Genomic DNA, 17,595 nt, shown 5'->3' on the forward strand with positions numbered 1-17,595 from the left:
GAGATAGATAGGATCTTTACAAGTGACCTGTTGAGATGGCAAGATCTGAGGAGAAAAGGTAAATTGCAACTCGCCAGACCCAAGAGGGTGGCGACAAATGTGATAGGGGGTTGGAAAGATAGAGGTGGGACACCTGATGGAGGCATGCAAAGCCCCCACTGTAACCGCCCCTTGCACTCTTCCAATACCATGGCATACTACACCCCCTGCCAAGATTCCCTCATGGACTAATTTTAAATGCAGATTTTAGATAAAAGTTCTTGAATATCCCTGAAAATTGTTGTTTGAACAGTTTTGCCATTTTTTGATGTCTAATGATGTTTGTTTTCATTCTAGAGTTTCTTAGAGAAATACTACTGTGAGCATACTGTGATGTATGCGCTGGCTGATATATGATGGGTTTGGTCTTGGTGATGCATAAATGTGCATTCCTCACCTGAGGGTTTGTAATAGACCTTGATGTTCTAAAAGGCAAAAGACCACAGCAGATATTAGATGATTCTGTGTGTGGGAGCCATTGTGAGAGAAACATACAAGGCAAAGAGGGAGTGACAGTACAGACAATGAATTTAAGACTGAGTTAGATGACTGATAATATACTGGGGGGTTGACAAGATAAATAGATGACTTATTTGTACTAAGTGTTTGTCTTTGTCACTGTATGTGCTTTGTGTATTTGTCATGGATATCCCTTGATTAAAATTGGTTAAGAAAAATCCACGTGGTATTTTTTATTTTTACTTTTTATTTGGTATATTTTTATTTTTTATGAGCTCATTTTCTGAATTTTAATTGTACTGTTTAGCATTCTTGGTTTTTAAAGGAATTGTTTTTTTTTCTCTTTTCAGTCCACTACATGTTGGATTGGGGGGTGGGGTGTGTAATTAACCTTTTGTTTGCAGGAGTGAAAGAAGAAACCTTGGCCATTTAATTAACATGTAAATACAGTGCACAGTAAATAGTTCATTCCTGCAGTAGTGAAAAGGAGTCCATTTAATATAAGATTATATTTTATGACTTATTTTTGAGTTTTAACATTTTTCATTTTTTGGGAGCTCCCATGCAAATTGGGTTTTGAAGTATATGTTAAATGATTTCAATGAATGCTAGTTTGTTAATGTCTTGATATAGCTTTGTTCACCTACACCTGAGTCATGCAGTGCAAATGTGTGGGTACCCAAAGTGTGTGTTTGTCTATATATAAATGAGAATCCTGCTTACTGAATGAGTGCATTAGGTTTAACCAGAGTGTGTGTATATGTAATATATATACTATATTATGATGTGAAAATAATAATTTGCTAGAATTGGGTTAATAGCAAATTGGCTTGGGTTCTGTTTTCCTTAACATGTAATTGTACTGATTCTGATTAGTAGTAGTTATTATCTAGAGTAGAAATATTTGGTACAGTAGAAAATTTCAAAGGTCATTCTGGGCACAATTAATTTGGACCAACAAACCTACGGTAATTTTGTTTGATTAATTTGATCAAGGGGTGGAAAACAAGCCACCAGGATTGAGTTATACTGAACAAGTTATTCTATCTTGGACTGTGAATATATCATGGACTGAGTTATTTTGGACTGTTGCTTTGGACTGAGTTAGCTCTGCCAAGACTTTGGAACTTTCAAGTATGATTGTGAATTTCCCTTTCCCTCAGTGCAGGCTGTGTCTTGTGTGTCAGACTGAAGATGTCCAATTGAGCGCTGAGACTGAGCCCAGATGATGCTGAACAGTCAACCAGGGTGAATCCTCATGACTGCCAGCTGATGCAAATGGCAGATAAAGTGAGGCCCTGAACAGCTGCAGCAATAGAAGATGAAAGGTACTCTTATGCTCAGCCATGGACACCTGCACTTCCCTCACCCATTGCTTTGGAGAAACAAGGGGTTAATGTCATGAAGGGCAGGGACAGATTGCTCTTTAGAGTTTGTTCTTTTCCTAACCAGGGAAAGTAGTGAAGTCACCCCAAAGGGATGAGGGCATAATAATCCCCGTGCTTTCCCTGCAACAGAGACCCATTTAAAAAATTGCGGTCAAGAAGATCCGAAGAAAGAAGATTTCTACAGACATTTGATATTTCATTACCTGTTGGTCCAATGTTGTTTTTGTTCCGTTTTAAGCCCAGGATGTTATTTTTTACCAAGCGGTTTTCTATTGGTAGCAAATAAATAAATATACATATAAAGGAGCAATGCACATAATGATAAATGGTATAGTTTAGTGGCAGGTTAATTAAAGTGATTGAAAACAAGGGGTGGAATGTATACTATGATTTATTTTTAATGGTTTCAACACTCCAATTAATTAATACCAACTATTGATATAGTTTCAATCAGTTATACTATATATTCAGCTCTCTGAACTTTCCTAGAAGGTCATTGAAACTTGTTTCAACCAGATGGTCAAATTGTCCAAGCAGAGCAAATAACTGGCTTACACTTATCTACCAACAAAGGACCATTGATATTCAAGGCAATTACCCTAATTAGATTGGGTGTGTTAACTTTCCCCATGGATGTTATCATGTGCTCCGAAGCCCCTCCTCCAGCTTGCTGTATTTCTGCCATGTGGCACACATGAGGCCCCCTCCTCCAGCTTCCTGTATTATATACTGGTTAAAACAGGTATTGAGGGGATGTGTTTATAGCCAATGGACAATAGACTTGTGACATCATTCCCCACATGGTGGGGCTGGACACACCTTTTAGCTGGACATTTAAAAGAACCAGGACACGTGCTCAGTCTCTCTTGGCTCCTGGAGGATGGCTGGTCGACGTCTATCTGAATAATGTAACGTATGAATAATGCTTGTTTCTGATTAATGGATATGTATTTATAGTTTTATACTGTTTATTATTTGATCTTATCACTTAAGTAAATCAATTTAGTAAATTCAATTCTTGTGTGAGCATTTTCTTATTCATCACAATCCATTGGAACCCTTACAATACAGTCGCAGACAACATCACCTGTTCCTTTATACAATCTCTGTCTGCCAGGGTGCATTTCAGTAAGCATGGCCAAGGGCATTACATCTTGCTGACAGGGCACTGGGTGACTCTGGTGGCTGGGGGGGCAGGCACTGCTTCACAAGTCTTAAAATCCCCAAGGCTTGCAGGACAAACCTCTACATTTAACACTTCCTCCACTGCTTCTGCCTCCTCCACTAGGGCCTCCACCTGCGCCCTGAAGCTCTGCCGTAATGAGACACGCGTTCCAATAGTGCAGAGCGAATCCCCACCACCTCCGTACTGCGTAGCCAGGGCTCACTGCAATCAGGAAGTATTAAAATTGATGTGCCTTGGAGATCTCGGTCTTACAGCTGAAGAGTTGTGGACAACTCTCCAGGCTGAATTTCATCAATGGCTGTCTCCGCTAAACCTGCATCCAGGGAAGGCCGTGTCCGATAATGGTGCGAACCTGGTGGCGGCCCTACGGCGACAAGCTCATAAGCAGACAGCAACAAAAAAAGAACATGCTCCACCATAGCTTACAGTGGGCTTCCCAATCTGTGAGATGTAAGTGACACAGCTCTGATCTCCTGGCTAGAGATGCGCAAATAAATCCAAGTTGAATTGAATTCTACTCAAATTTTTAAAAAAATCAAAATGTGTTTTTATTTTTTATTCGCTTCTGTGCAAATTCAGCAAAAAAAACAAACATTTTTCTAAATTATAAAAGGCCGTCAATAAAAGAAAAAAAAAAAAGATTCCTTATACTCACCTCTCCATAATAGTTACCTCACCCGTGCAGTCCCGACTGTTGTGAGTTCATTTTTCCCTTCACCATTGAGGTCTGATGAACTCCCTCCTCTGGTGAAGGAAGGTAGTGAGACTGATTACCAAACACCTGGGCAGCTAGATGATAACTGGGTGGCTGGAATTGAGGACTGGATATAAGGCTGCCGACGCCCTTCTTCCTGGCTGGTGAGTTTCCTGCTGGATTCTTTGAGACCAGTCTGATTCCTGCATCTCAAAGCTAAGTTTTTCTGCTCTGCTTTGTACTCTTCAGTTTTGTTTTTGTCTTGCCTTGTTTTTTGGGAGTTCTGCCATCCCCGGCCGGGGGTGAGCTGAATTCCATTTTTGTCTCTGATCTGTTGATCTTTTGCTCTGTCTTCAGAATATACCTGAGTGCTGATATAGTCTTTTGAACCCTAGCGACTTCAGGGCCTGTTTTTCCTATTAGTCGGTTGGCTCATTTTGATAGGGTTTTTGCGGATGGCAGACAGCAGCTTTCCTATCCTGTCCTATGTAGTTAGCTTGGGCCCCATCATTTGCTCAACCTATCTTTCTATCTGTGTTAGTGTTTTCATCTTGCTTCACCGTCATTATATGTAGGGGGCTGCCTATTGCTTTGGGGTCTGCTCTGGGGCAGTTTAGTTTTTCCCCTTTCTGTCTTTAGGCTATGTAGTTCTCCGGCTGTGATCGAGGGGTCTAGGGCACCGTAGGAACCCCCCATGGCTACTGCTAGTTGTGGATAGGTTCAGGGGTCTGCAATCCGATAGCTGCCAACCTCTCTGGTTTTTCTGGACTTAGCTGTATTTTGTTTTTTCCTCCTTCGGTGACTCATCATAACAGAATCACCAGCCAGGAAGAAGGGCGTCGGCAGCCTTATATCCAGTCCTCAATTCCAGCCACCCAGTTATCATCTAGCTGCCCAGGTGTTTGGTAATCAGTCTCACTACCTTCCTTCACCAGAGGAGGGAGTTCATCAGACCTCAATGGTGAAGCGAAAAATGAACTCACAACACCCCACCACATCTTCAGCCTCTACTTGGGCCTCACAAGCTGGAACGGTACTTCTAGTTTTGATGAGAACTCAAGAGGCTTCTGCACAAGCATGTGAAAGGTTGCAGCGTCATGAACTCATGACATACACTGTGACCTTGTGCGCATGTGCAAAACCCACCTATGCTCCATCAAAGACAGAAGTCCTGGCCCAGATTGAGAAGACTGGGAATTTCAGAGAGAGCAGCAATCTGAGATGCCTTAAAGACTGGATGGGTGACAGCAATAAGCGGTGGGGATGGGGAGCTGAGCGTAAAAAGATTTTGTTTGTAATATTTTACTTATTATGTTTGTTATGCTCTGGGGTTTCTCCAGACCTCAGAGCATAGAAAGACATTAAACAGTAAGTTATCTAAGAACAACCACGCATTCAGTCAAATTCAAACTTGACTGAATTCGCTCATTTCTAACCTCCTGCATGAGTCAGTGAGTAGGAAGGAGTGGTACAGCCTTGTTTAGTGATGTCACATTACAAACATTTATCTCATCTTCTTTCATAGCACTGTCAGCCTTCCTATACTGCTTCTCCTTCCACACTCTGTCCTGAGAGGTGTCAATAATCACAGTTATGCTCAAGGTGTAATGGCTCTGCAGATAGTTCAGAGCAGGATGTCAGATTACACTAAGGAGTAAAGGGCCCGTTACACACAGCGATCTCTCTGGCGAGATCGCTGATTTTGTGACACATCAGCGATTACTCCAGCGAGATCGCTGTGTGTGACATCCAGCAGCGATTGTCCCCCCTGCCGGGTATCGCTGATCGTGCTGGGCCATTTTTTCCATCGCTGGTCTCCCGCTGACCAGCACGCATCGCTGCGTGTGGCAGTGGGAGCCAGCGATGAGCGACGCTGCACGCTGGTTACCAATGTAAACATCGGGTTTCTAAGGGCTGCGGGGCCCTTAGAAACCCGATGTTTACCGTAGATACCAGCGTGCACTGCAGGCAGGGCGGGAGGTGGAGGCAGAGCGGCGCACAGACCGGAGTAGCTCTGCTATCTGCTACTCCAGTCTGTCAGACCGGAGTAGTAGATAGCAGAGCTATGCCGGTCTGTCTGTGCTCTGCCTCCACCTTCCGCCCTGCCTGCAGTGCACGCTGGTATCTAGGGTAAACATCGGGTTTCTAAGGGCCCTGCAGCCCTTAGAAACCCGATGTTTACGTTGGTAACCAGCATGCTCGCTGGTCCTGATCGCTGGAAGGGCTGTCTATGTGACAGCTCACCAGCGATCAGCTAACAATGTCGCAGCGATCCCATCCACGTCAGATCGTGGGTGGGATCGCTGGGACATCGTTATGTATAACGGTACCCTTATCCACAACAGGAAGTTGCTTTGCAGTGAAATCAGACAGTCATCACATCTGACACGCATGTCTGTTTTGCTCAACTGATCTTTTAAATTATGATACTGACACTTTAAGCTCTTAGCTCTGAAAAGAAGTGTGGGAAATGGGGAAGTATAGCAGAGCTGACAGTGCTATGAAAGGAGGAAGTATTATAGAAAGGTTTGCAATGTAATACACCTCAGCTGCATGGTCCTACACTGACTCATACAGGTTAGACCAGCAGATCAGGTCTGTGTGATAACATCTCATGCAGTGAGAAACCTGTTCTATGTTTTGTTGGAAGCATGTTCTTCTTTCCTTTGAGTATTGCTGCCCACTTATGAATGGTCAGCATCATACGGGGAAACGAAGTACATAACCCCACTCGGACTTAAAAATAAAAGCATTTGGCCCCTAATGAATTAATGTTTAATACCCGCAAAAGGAGAGGCGAAAAAAGACAAAACAGGTTTTATTCCGCTCTGTAGCCATACTGTCTGTCCAGTTCAGCGTGAAAAAACATGGTGCAAGGTCTTCCTTAACAAAAACAGAAGCATGCCATTTCTGAACTAGCCATAACAAACTACTTACTGTAAAGTTTTTCGTAACTTGTGTGCTCAGCAGCACACTGCTGCACAGCTTTTCGCCTCCTTACTGTTGGGACTGTGGGGGTAAGGGCGCACACCTCCTTGAGTGACAATTCTGCTTTAGCAGCTTAGTCTACCGAGTTTGTGCTCGCTTAGAGAGGTTAGAGTGGCACATTAACGGTCTATTATTACTTGACCTGGAATCTGTTACCACTTTGAGCAAAAATAGGGCTTGGAAAGTGAAAGCAAGGAGTACAAGAACTGCTCTGGAAAATGCTGCTGGTGGCCTAAGTGATTGTGATTTTGCATGACTGATAATAGGTCAGGGGCTGGTAGGAAGAATAAAGCAGATATTTGCTGTATAGAATTCAAGGGGAAGGGGAGAGTTGGCTGGTATATTAGGGTTTAACCCCTCTATTGGAAGGTAACAACTGCACATGCTCAGCCAGCCTCTGGTGGTTGGTGTCCTTGGCACAAAGTTGTACATTATGCAAGATAAAAAATATCACAAAAGGAGAATGAAAGCTGATAGAAAAAGCAAGTTAATTGTAAACATATTTACTTTCATGCTCTCCAACTATACCAATTTCATACTGTGAGTATACCCCTTTAGTATAGACTTTGTTATTTATTAATGAAAAACATGGTTACAATTCTCGTTTTATTAAAGCAATTCATTTTCATTTGAAAAATATATCAAATGTGTTATTAAGTTCTGAACCAGCTTGTCATGCAGGTAGTTATAGTGGAAAGTATTACTCCAACTTGCTGAGAACAGTAAAATGAATGCCAGCCTTGTTCAGTCGGTCAATCAACTTGGTTTTTGAAAATGCTGCTCCTGGAGTGTACACTCCTCCACTGGAAGACAAAAAAAAATTTATATACATATATATTTATTAACCCCTTAGTGACAGCCAATTTTGTACTTAATGACTAAGCCAATTTTTACAATTCTGACCAGTGTCACGGTAGCCGAGACCACTGAAATTTTCCGACTCTGGGGGGCGCTATAACCTAATTTCTCAGCGCTTTTGAAAAGCGGCGCTGAGGAATAAGTACCCTTAACTGCCGCCGTTAAAAGGCGTACCGATGGTCGTTAAGGGGTTAAAATTCAGATTACACCATGAATAAACAATAGCGCAGAAAATGCAGCAAAACTGTTCAGACATACAACCTGGTTTATAGACGTTTTTCAGGAACCTCACTACGTACATGTGAAAAATGTTGAATCTTGTACAAAAAGAATAAAAGGGATTATCCAGGCTTATGACCTTATCCCCCAGGATAAGTCATTGATACACACTCCTCAACATTGAAATTCCAGCATCAAGATTGAAAAGTCATGGAATTATGTGTTGAAAAATGGCTCTTGAGGCACACTGGAGAACTTACTGGCTGTACTAGTGGTTCCACCACCAAACCAATGTAATGCCGAGATGTTAGTGTACCTAAAAAGAAGGCAAGAGGGGTACAGTACATTATGCTACCTCACCCTTTAATCACGGAAGTAGTTTTCGTGTGAAGGCCTCTTCATGGCATTGCCCACATAACCACCAGACCAATCTCTGGCTTTTGTTGCATCCAAGACGAAAAGTGGGGCTAATCACTGAAGAGGATAGAGCTCAACTCCAACTTCACGTCTCCATCTGGAGACCAAGCGGGCAGTACCTTGAAGAGACCTTCACGAGGCAATGTCACATCGGTCCTACTCCCGGGATTATGCTGTGGGGTGGCATAATATATGGTAATCGGGCTGCTCTAGTGTTCATTCCAGATACACCAACAGCTCGGTGTTACAGCGATTTCTCCAAAGTGTATCTATTTGTACCAGGAGCAATTATTCAACATTACACTAAGCCACATATTGTTTGTATTACTGTGAGAAGCCTGCATGGCCTAAACATACTACCATAGCCTGCAGTGCCTTTGGACTTGGCGATCAATGACGTCCTGAATGTGCTCCATAGGTGACAATTGCAATGAGAACTGCCAGCAGTGGATCTTGCATATTTTACATGCCCAAAGGCATTCAGTGTTGCAAAATAGTCCTCAGGCAACCATTAATAGCAAGCCAAGGCGTGGAAGTGCATGTATTTTTGCGGGTAGTGATCATATTCTACACCAAATAGAGATGTTTTGAAAAATCTTGTCTCCATTTTTTCATGATTTGCATATTATTATTATTATTATTATTATTATTATTACTACTACTACTACTACCAAGTCTCTTGATCCCGGAATTTTTATAATTTCACAATTTTTCAGTCTTTGTTTTGCAAATTCAATATTAAGGAAAGTAGATCAATGGGCAAGCGGATATGAAATTAAGGGAATTGCAGCTCTGCTTCCATTGAAGTGAATGGTAGCTGAGTTGCAGTGAGGATGTTGATAGAAAATCGATATCATAAGCCGAGACAACCCCTTTAATGGATTAAAGTTAAACAATATAAATTAAAAACAGAGGATTCTACAAAATGTCTCAAAGGTCTCAGGTGTGAATGGGGAGGAGCAGGAGTGATAAATTTGGTGCTATCGTTCTCACACTCGCTCATACTCATCACTGGTTCAATATGGCACCTCATGGCAAAGAACTCTGAGGATCTAAAAAAAAAAAAAGAATTGTTGCTATAAATAAAGATGGCCTAGGCTATAGGAAGGCTGCCAACATCCTGAAACCGAGATGCAGCTCAGTGGTCAAGATTGTACATCAGTTTAACACAGGTTCCACTCAGAACTGGCCTCGCCATGGTCGACCAAAGAAATGGCGTGCACGTGCTCAGCGTCATCTCCAGAGATTGTCTTTTCAAAATAGGCGTATGAATGCTGGCAGCCTTGCTACAGAAGTTAAAGGGGTGGGGGGAGGTAAGCCTGTCAGTGCTCAGTCCATAGGCTGCACACTGCATCAAATTGATCTGCATGGCTGTCATCCCAGAAGGAAGCCTGTTCTAAAGATGATGCACAAGAAAATCCACAAACTGTTTGCGGAAGACAAGCAGACCAAGGACATGGTTCCAGAAAGCCAAGATAACACTATCTGAACCAAATAAGTATAAGAGTGTATGGCAGCAACAAGGTGAGGAGTACAAAGATAAGTGTGTCTTGGCCTACAGTCAAGCATTGTGATGGGAGAGTCATGGTTTTGGGCTGCATGAGTGCTACCGACTGTGGGGAGCTACAGTTCATTGAGGAAAACATAAATGCCAACATGTACTGTGACATACTGAAGCAGAGCATGATCCCCTCCCTTCAGAAACTGGGCCGCAGAGCAGTACTCCAACTTGATAACAACCCGAAACACACCAAGACGACCATTGCCTTACTAAAGAAACTGAGGGTAAAGGTGCTGGACTGGCTAAGGGTATGTGCACACGCTGCGGATTCTACTGCGGATCCGCAGTGGATTTGGCCTCTGTGGATCCGCAGCAGTTCCGCAGACAGTGTACAGTACCATGTAAGTCTATGGGATTTACAATCCGCAGTGCACATGCTGCGTTTTTTTCACTGCGGAAAAGCTGCGAAATGTCAATTCTTTCTGCGGATTCCGCTGCGGTTTGACACCTATTCCATTGTCCAGGTGTCAAACCGCAGGGGAAAACCGCTGGCCAATCCGCAGGAAAACCGCAGGTCAATTTACCTGCAGTTTTACCTGCAGATCCGCACGGAGAAATCCGCTGGTGAATCTGCAGCGTGTGCACATAGCCTAAGCATGTTTCCAGACCTAAACCCTTTTGAGCGTCTGTGGGGAAACCTCAAACAGAAGGTGGAAGAGCGCAATAACATCCACCAGCTCCGTGATGTCATCATGGAGAAGTGGAACAAGATTCTAGTGGCATCTAGTGAACTCCATGCCCAAGAGAGTTAAGGCAGTGCTTGAAAATAATGGTGGCCACACAAAATATTCACACTTTGGGCACAATTTGGCATTTTTACTTAGAGATGTACTCACTTTTGTTGCCAGCGGCTTAGACATGAACAAATTTGTTGAGTTATTTAGAGGGCACACAAATTTATACTGTTATACAAGCTGTACACTGACTAGTTTACATTAAAGTGTCATATCTTCAGTGTTGCCCCATGAAAAAAAATATAATAAAATATTTACAAACGTGTGGGGTGTACTCACTTTTGTGACATACTGTATGTCCAAGAGGTTTTGCACCGACAATTAGATTAGATTGGTAAACAATTTATATTTGACTACGACAGGTACCTTTTTGGAAGAGATTCTGGCTCCTTTAGAATAGTCATTCCGGCTTGAACCATGGCTATTGGGGTAGTAACATACCCAGCTTCTGTGAAGCAATGTTTGGGAAAAATACTTAGAAAATTCTATTTCAGAAAAGAACACTTTTCAGATAATTGACATTATTTTACTAGAAGTTTAGTTTGACAAAGAGGAGAAAACTTACCTGGTCCTGAAACCTGTGTGCAGATTTTCACATTGGGTTTCCCCTGTTGTGGGTCTATGCCCTGACTGTATCCCTCCCCGAAGAATGTCATTGAGAAGGAAGATTCTGCCATCTGTCAGTACAATATTTAGTAGCAAATAAATTTATTGCAGACATAATATTCATATTTTCATAATGAATAATCCACAGTTCTTCAACATGTCTCCTTAGATAAAATATTATAATATATATATATATATATATATATATATATATATATATATATATACATACACACACATACATATACACACACACACACGCATATATACACATACAAAAGGTGCTTCTCATAAAACTAGAATATCAAAAAGTTACCGTATTTTGCAGTTTGTAAGATGCACGGATTATAGAACGCATCCCAAGTTTTGTGGAGAAAGATAGGAAAAAACCCTTTTTTTTAATAAAATGGTGGTGCTTCTTACAATCCACACGTCTTATTGCTTACCGGGGTTGGTGGCTGCAGTGAGGCGGGGTCCCAGGGTCGCTGCTGGTGGAGGCAGGAGTGGGATGATGCTGCGGACCCCAGACTGGGAGAAAGGAGTGTTCGGTGGTGCAGGACACAGTGGAGCAGGGTCTCAGAGGCTAGAGTTGCGCTGTGGGTGTTCGGTGGTGCAGCGGCTCCGCCAACATTTTGTGAAAGGCCAGAGCCCCTGCACTGTTTACTATGCGGTGGACTCCGGGAAAATGGCTGCCGGAGTGGTGCATGTGCAGATGGCGTTCTTGGCGCTGAGATCTAATCTCCCGAGATCTTGGTGCCGTGATCTCCATCTGCGTCCGCACTGCATCCGCAGCCATTTTCCTGGAGACATCACATAGCATAGAGGCAGGCACGGATGGAGATCATGACCTACCTCCATCTGCGCCTGCGCCGAGTGAAAAGCTGGGAGCCGGGCCCCAGAAGAAAAATGGCGGCCGTCATATGCTGCCGCTGCAAGGCTACTGCTTGCTGCTGTACCTCCACCACAATACCCCCAGCTCCAGGCCCGCAGCATTGACCCCTTGGTAAGAACAGTGTTCGGTTTATAAGACACACCCCCATTTTCCCCCTAATTTTGGGGAGCATAAAAGTGCGTCTTATAATCCGAAAAATACGGTCATTGCAGTTCTTCAAAACAAAGCGTAAAACTCATTATATAGAGTGATTACAAACAGAATGATCAACATCAAGTGTTTCTTTCTGTTAATGTTGATTATGGCTTACAGCCAGTGAAAACCCAAAAGTCATTATCTCAGTAAATTAGCATAATTAACATTAACATAGAACACCTGCAAAGCGTTTACAAAAGGCCCCTTAGTATGTTTTAGTAAGCTCCACAATCATGGAGACGACTGAAGACTTGACAGATGTCCAGATGTACACAAGGAGTGTAAGCCACAAAACTTCATTGCTAAAGAAGTTGGCTGTTCACAGAGTGCTGTATCCAAGCATATTGATGCAAAGTTGAGAGTAAGGAAAAAAAAGTGTGGTAGAAAAAGGTGCACAAACAACTGGGATAACCGCAGCCTCAAAAGGATCGTTAAGAAAAGGCCATTCAAAAATTTAGGGGCCATTCACAAGGAGTGGACTGCTGCTGGAGTCATTGCTTCAAGAGCCACCACACACAGGAGTATCCAAGACATGGGCTACAAGTGTCGCATTCCTTGTGTCAAGCCACTCATGACCAATAGACAACACCAATAATCAGGAAAAAAACAAGAACAGGCAGAGATGCTTACCTAAAGTAAACAAAGCTAATCCTCTAAATCTGAAGCTATAGCTTCAAGGACACTACAGGAGTGTTAAGGGTACCGTTACACACAACGATGTTCCAGCGATCCCACCAACGATCCGACGTGGATGGGATCACTGGGACATTGTCAGCTGATCGCTGGTGAGCTGTCACATAGACAGCCCCTCCAGCGATCAGGACCAGCAAGCACGCTGGTTACCAATGTAAACATCGGGTTTCTAAGGGCTGCGGGGCCCTTAGAAACCCGATGTTTACCCTAGATACCACCAGCGTGCACTGCAGGCAGGGCGGGAGGTGGAGGGCAGGGTGGCGCAGACAGACCGGCGTAGCTCTGCCATCTGCTACTCCGGTCTGACAGACTGGAGTAGCAGATAGCAGAGCTACTCCGGTCTGTGCCCCGCCCTGCCTGCAGGGCCCCGCAGCCCTTAGAAACCTGATGTTTACGTCGGTATCCAGCGTGCGTCGCTCATTGCTGGCTCCCACTGCCACAGGCAGCGATGCGCGCTGGCCAGCGGGAGACCAGCGATGAAAAAAACGGGCCAGGATGATCCAGCACGATCAACGATACCCCGCGGGGGGGGCGATCGCTACTGGATGTCACACACAGCGATCTCGCTGGAAAGATCGCTGATGTGTCACAAAATCAGCGATCTCGCCAGCGAGATCGCTGTGTGTAACGGGCCCTTTAATCAAGCAACCAAGATGTGAACACTTAATCTAAAGAGTAAGTAACTACATACAGTCATATGTAAAAGTTTGGGCACCCCTATTAATGTTAACCTTTTTTCTTTATAACAATTTTGGTTTTTGCAACAGGTATTTCAGTTTCATATATCTAATAACTGATGGACTCAGTTATATTTCTGGATTCAAATGAGGTTTATTGTGCTAACAGAAAATGTGCAATCTGCATTTAAACAAAATTTGACCGGTGCAAAAGTATGGGCACCCTTATCATTTTCTTGATTTGAACACTCCTAACTACTTTTTACTGACTTCCTGAAGCACTAAATTGGTTTTGTAACCTCATTGAGCTTTGAACTTCATAGCCAGGTGTATCAAATCATGAGAAAAGGTATTTAAAGTGGCCACTTGCAAGTAGTTCTCCTATTTGATTCTCCTATGAAGAGTGGCATCATGGGCTCCTCAAAACAACTCTCAAATGATCGGAAAATAAAGATTATTCAACATAGCTTTTCAGGGGAAGGATACAAAAAGTTGTCTCAGAGATTTAACCTGTCAGATTCCACTGTGAGGAACATAGTAAGGAAATGGAAGAACACAGGTACAGTTCTTGTTAAGCCCAGAAGTGGCAGGCCAAGAAAAATATCAGAAAGGCAGAGAAGAAGAATGGTGAGAACAGTCAAGGACAATCCACAGACCACCTCCAAAGACCTGCAGCATCATCTTGCTGCAGATGGTGTCACTGTGCATCGGTCAACAATACAGCGCATGCATAACGCCTTTTTGTATGGCCAAACAACTCAATCTTTGTTTCATCAGTTCACAGGACCTTCTTCCAAAATGTAACTGGCTTGTCCAAATGTGCTTTTGCATACCTCAGGCGACTCTGTTTGTGGCGTGCTTGCAGAAACGGCTTCTTTCGCATCACTCTCCCATACAGCTTCTCCTTGTGCAAAGTGCGCTGTATTGTTGACATTACATATGTCTCGATTCACATTTATGCACAGCTATATAATTATCTTAGATGAAAAATAAAGGCGCTTGCTATAGCATGTAAACGCTGGGTACATCAATCGGCGCGTATAGCCGTGATGCCACACCCCCGGCACTGACATAGGCGGTCGGCATCCCGTGTGATCAGGAGGACGACGTAACGTCATCCTCCGGGTCACCAGGCACCCAGCCTAGATACCGGATCGCAGCAGCGCACTGCCATGACGTGTCTGGATGGAGCTACCGGCTATTAGCAGCGCTCATAAAAATAAGACACAATGTGCACAGGTTCTAGCCCAACTAGGCTTAGGCAACTGGCACCACAGCAAATATCAATATACACTACAATTGTAGTAATCTCTGATAGTGGGCACTTTTTAAGTAATACCAAACAAGACATATAAGAAATCAACATATAAAAAAATATTACAGATATATGATTTTTCCGATCAGGTCTATCCCATTCCCTTTTAATTAGGGACTGTATATTATCATTTAGAGGGAATGACCTACGTTTCTTCTGCCCAAGTTCCCCAAACATGACATCCTGCATTTTCTTTTCTGGGCAAGGAGCCACCACATCCATCGTGGCTCTTTCTGCCTTGACTAGACCCGCTCTTTCTTCTAAAGGGAAACAATGGAGCCCTCCCAGCTCTTCTTCTGATGATGAATAAGAGTCAGCCAGAGTCTCCCTTTCCTTCCTCGGAACTACTGGTCTCAGATTCAGGGAACCTCCTCAAATCTTTTGCTTCTTAGCAGTACTCCCCCCAGTAGAGGGACTTAAAGGTGTTTCCAACCTCCGTCTTGATCACAGATCTTAATTCGAAGGCGAAATTTGGGCTTTCCTCACATACTTACTCTATGCACGAGTGGAAGAATCTTTATTCCTAGGTCACAGGTAAATCCTCTTTACACATTGGGCAGCTCCTGTGCTTGGACTTAGCCAAGCATTCTCCTCCCTGCATAAATCCAGACCCCAATTACAAAGTAAACTTTCACAAAGCTCACTCACTGCTCAGATGCAGCCGCGGGAACTGGTTTCGAAGGAGTAATAGGGTCCCCTGTTGGGCCTTTGAAGGCTGGAGACTTATCCACCGTTCCGGAACTCCTGCTCAATTGAGTAGAATGGCTGCTGGAACGTCCACTCCACAGAGACAGGGTATCATGCAGTCGCATCCTCTGTCTTCTTGGCTGCTGCGTTGGTTCACTGGCCTGTGCCTCCATTCCCACAGGGGAACGCCAATGCCGCAGGGAGCGTCTTACCCCGCTCGCCTTTGAAGCCAGCTGCCCGACGTTCATCTGTGCTCCTTCCAGTCTTCTCACCGGAAGTTCCTCCGACCATGTGTCCACATCATCAGGGGGCGCTCCGGCGTGTCCCTGTGCATGCACAGACAGGACACCTGGAGGCAACACGGGAGTATGTTGTGACGGCTGCACTCTCCTCCGCTCACCCTGCAAGACCCATCGCTCCCAGCAGTGGTGGCTTCAGGACCCTGCACCAGCCGTGGAAGGGGATCCCCATTGCCTGTATCGGTCTAGCCAGACCTGGACACCATTTTCTTTTCTTCAATCTTCAGGTACACCATACTGAAGGTTCCCCATCAGGAACAGGAAACCAACTAATGCGAGGGAGAGATATCACTCTTTATCTGTAGGTTTCCTGTCCCTGAAGGGCGGATCCCCTCTCTCCGTGGTGCTGTCATGGGGGAAGGCGAAATTTAATTCTCCAACAGAACTTGGCATCTGTCCACACAGCCAAAAGTACAATACCTGGTTTCAAAACAATATCACTATACTTGATTGGTCAGCAAACTCGCCTGACCTTAACCCCACAGAGAATCTATTTGGCATTGTCAAGAGGAAAATGAGAGACACCAGACCCAAAAATGCAGACAAATTGAAGGCTGCTATCAAAGCAACCTAGGCTTCCATAACACTTCAGCAGTGCCACAGGCTGATTGCCTCCATACCATGCCTCACTGATGCAGTAATTGATGCAAAAGGCGCCCTGACCAAGTATTGAGTGCATTTACTGAACATACATTTCAGTAGGCAAACATTTCGGATTTAAAAATCATTTTTCACGTCTGGGCTCCCAATTTTCACGAGTTAGTAGCATGTAGTTTTTTCAACAGGTTTCTTCTTCCCTTTCCTATGTGTATGTCTCGTTTTATTTAGTATTGTGGTTTTATAAGAATTTTTAATACTAGTATGGGGATGGAGTCATCTTAACTTGGCATCATGTATAACTGCTGTTGGACTTTGTCTTTTTTAGGTCTACTGCACAATAGGTTTTGATGGCACTAGAGGGGAAACGACTTCTAAGCATTCATTCTAATTGTACTCGACTGTTTCTGATCCTCTAATTTGTAAGCCAAATTGTGATTGTTTTGTTTAAATTTGGATTGTAAAATTTTATAAGATTTAATAAAAATTACAGTTATTAAAATAAAAAAATCATTTTTCAAGCAGGTGTAATAAAGTATTCTAATTATTGAGATAATATATACAGCGCTGGAAAAAATTAAGAGACCACTGCACAGTTTTATAAAAACCAGCTTCTCTACATGTCTGACAGACATTCTATTCCAGTGTCAGTGGAATTCCAAACAGAGTACACCTCATTCTACTTAATGTGCTTCTGATTAAGTGATCACCTGAACCAAATCTTAACGAAGGAAAGTATAAAAAACCCTGTTGTGGTGTTCACAATCCTCTTTCAATAGGATAAGCTAGATGGCAAAACAAGAGCTAGTAATATCGTAATAGGAATGAAAAAATAACTTCTATCCATGCCAAAGGCCTTGAAAAGAAAAGTCTTGAGTGAAGAAAAGGGCTCAATTCTGGCTTTACAGGGGTAAGGATACAGTGAGCGTCATGTTGCCTCCATCCCTAAAATTTCTAAGACGGCAGTCCATTAAAACAAGGTCAAGCAACAGACAATGGGGACAACAAAGTGAAAGACCGGCAGAGTGCGAAAATGACTCTGCAATGACTGGGATGACCGCCATCTTATTCGAATGTCACTCAGCAACCGC

At 43.5% G+C, this 17,595-nt stretch overlaps 1 protein-coding gene across 1 annotated transcript in view; it reads right to left on the minus strand.

The window, feature by feature from the left end:
* Positions 1-7,346: 7,346 nt before the first annotated feature.
* The window catches only part of LOC141049024 (saccharopine dehydrogenase-like oxidoreductase), a 187,525-nt gene continuing 177,276 nt past the window's right edge, over positions 7,347-17,595 (minus strand). Inside the window, exons 10-12 of the mRNA XM_073545125.1 lie at positions 11,109-11,220; positions 10,910-10,991; positions 7,347-7,557 (exon numbers count right to left, since the gene is read on the minus strand). Of these exons, the coding sequence (XP_073401226.1) occupies positions 7,455-7,557; positions 10,910-10,991; positions 11,109-11,220 (297 nt within the window). The 3' untranslated portion in view covers positions 7,347-7,454. The remainder of the gene's footprint in view (positions 7,558-10,909; positions 10,992-11,108; positions 11,221-17,595) is intronic.

This window comes from Dendrobates tinctorius, unplaced genomic scaffold (assembly GCF_039654945.1).
Source record: "Dendrobates tinctorius isolate UK_male_01 unplaced genomic scaffold, ASM3965494v1 ptg000140l, whole genome shotgun sequence".
Classification (NCBI taxonomy): Eukaryota; Metazoa; Chordata; class Amphibia; order Anura; family Dendrobatidae; genus Dendrobates; species Dendrobates tinctorius.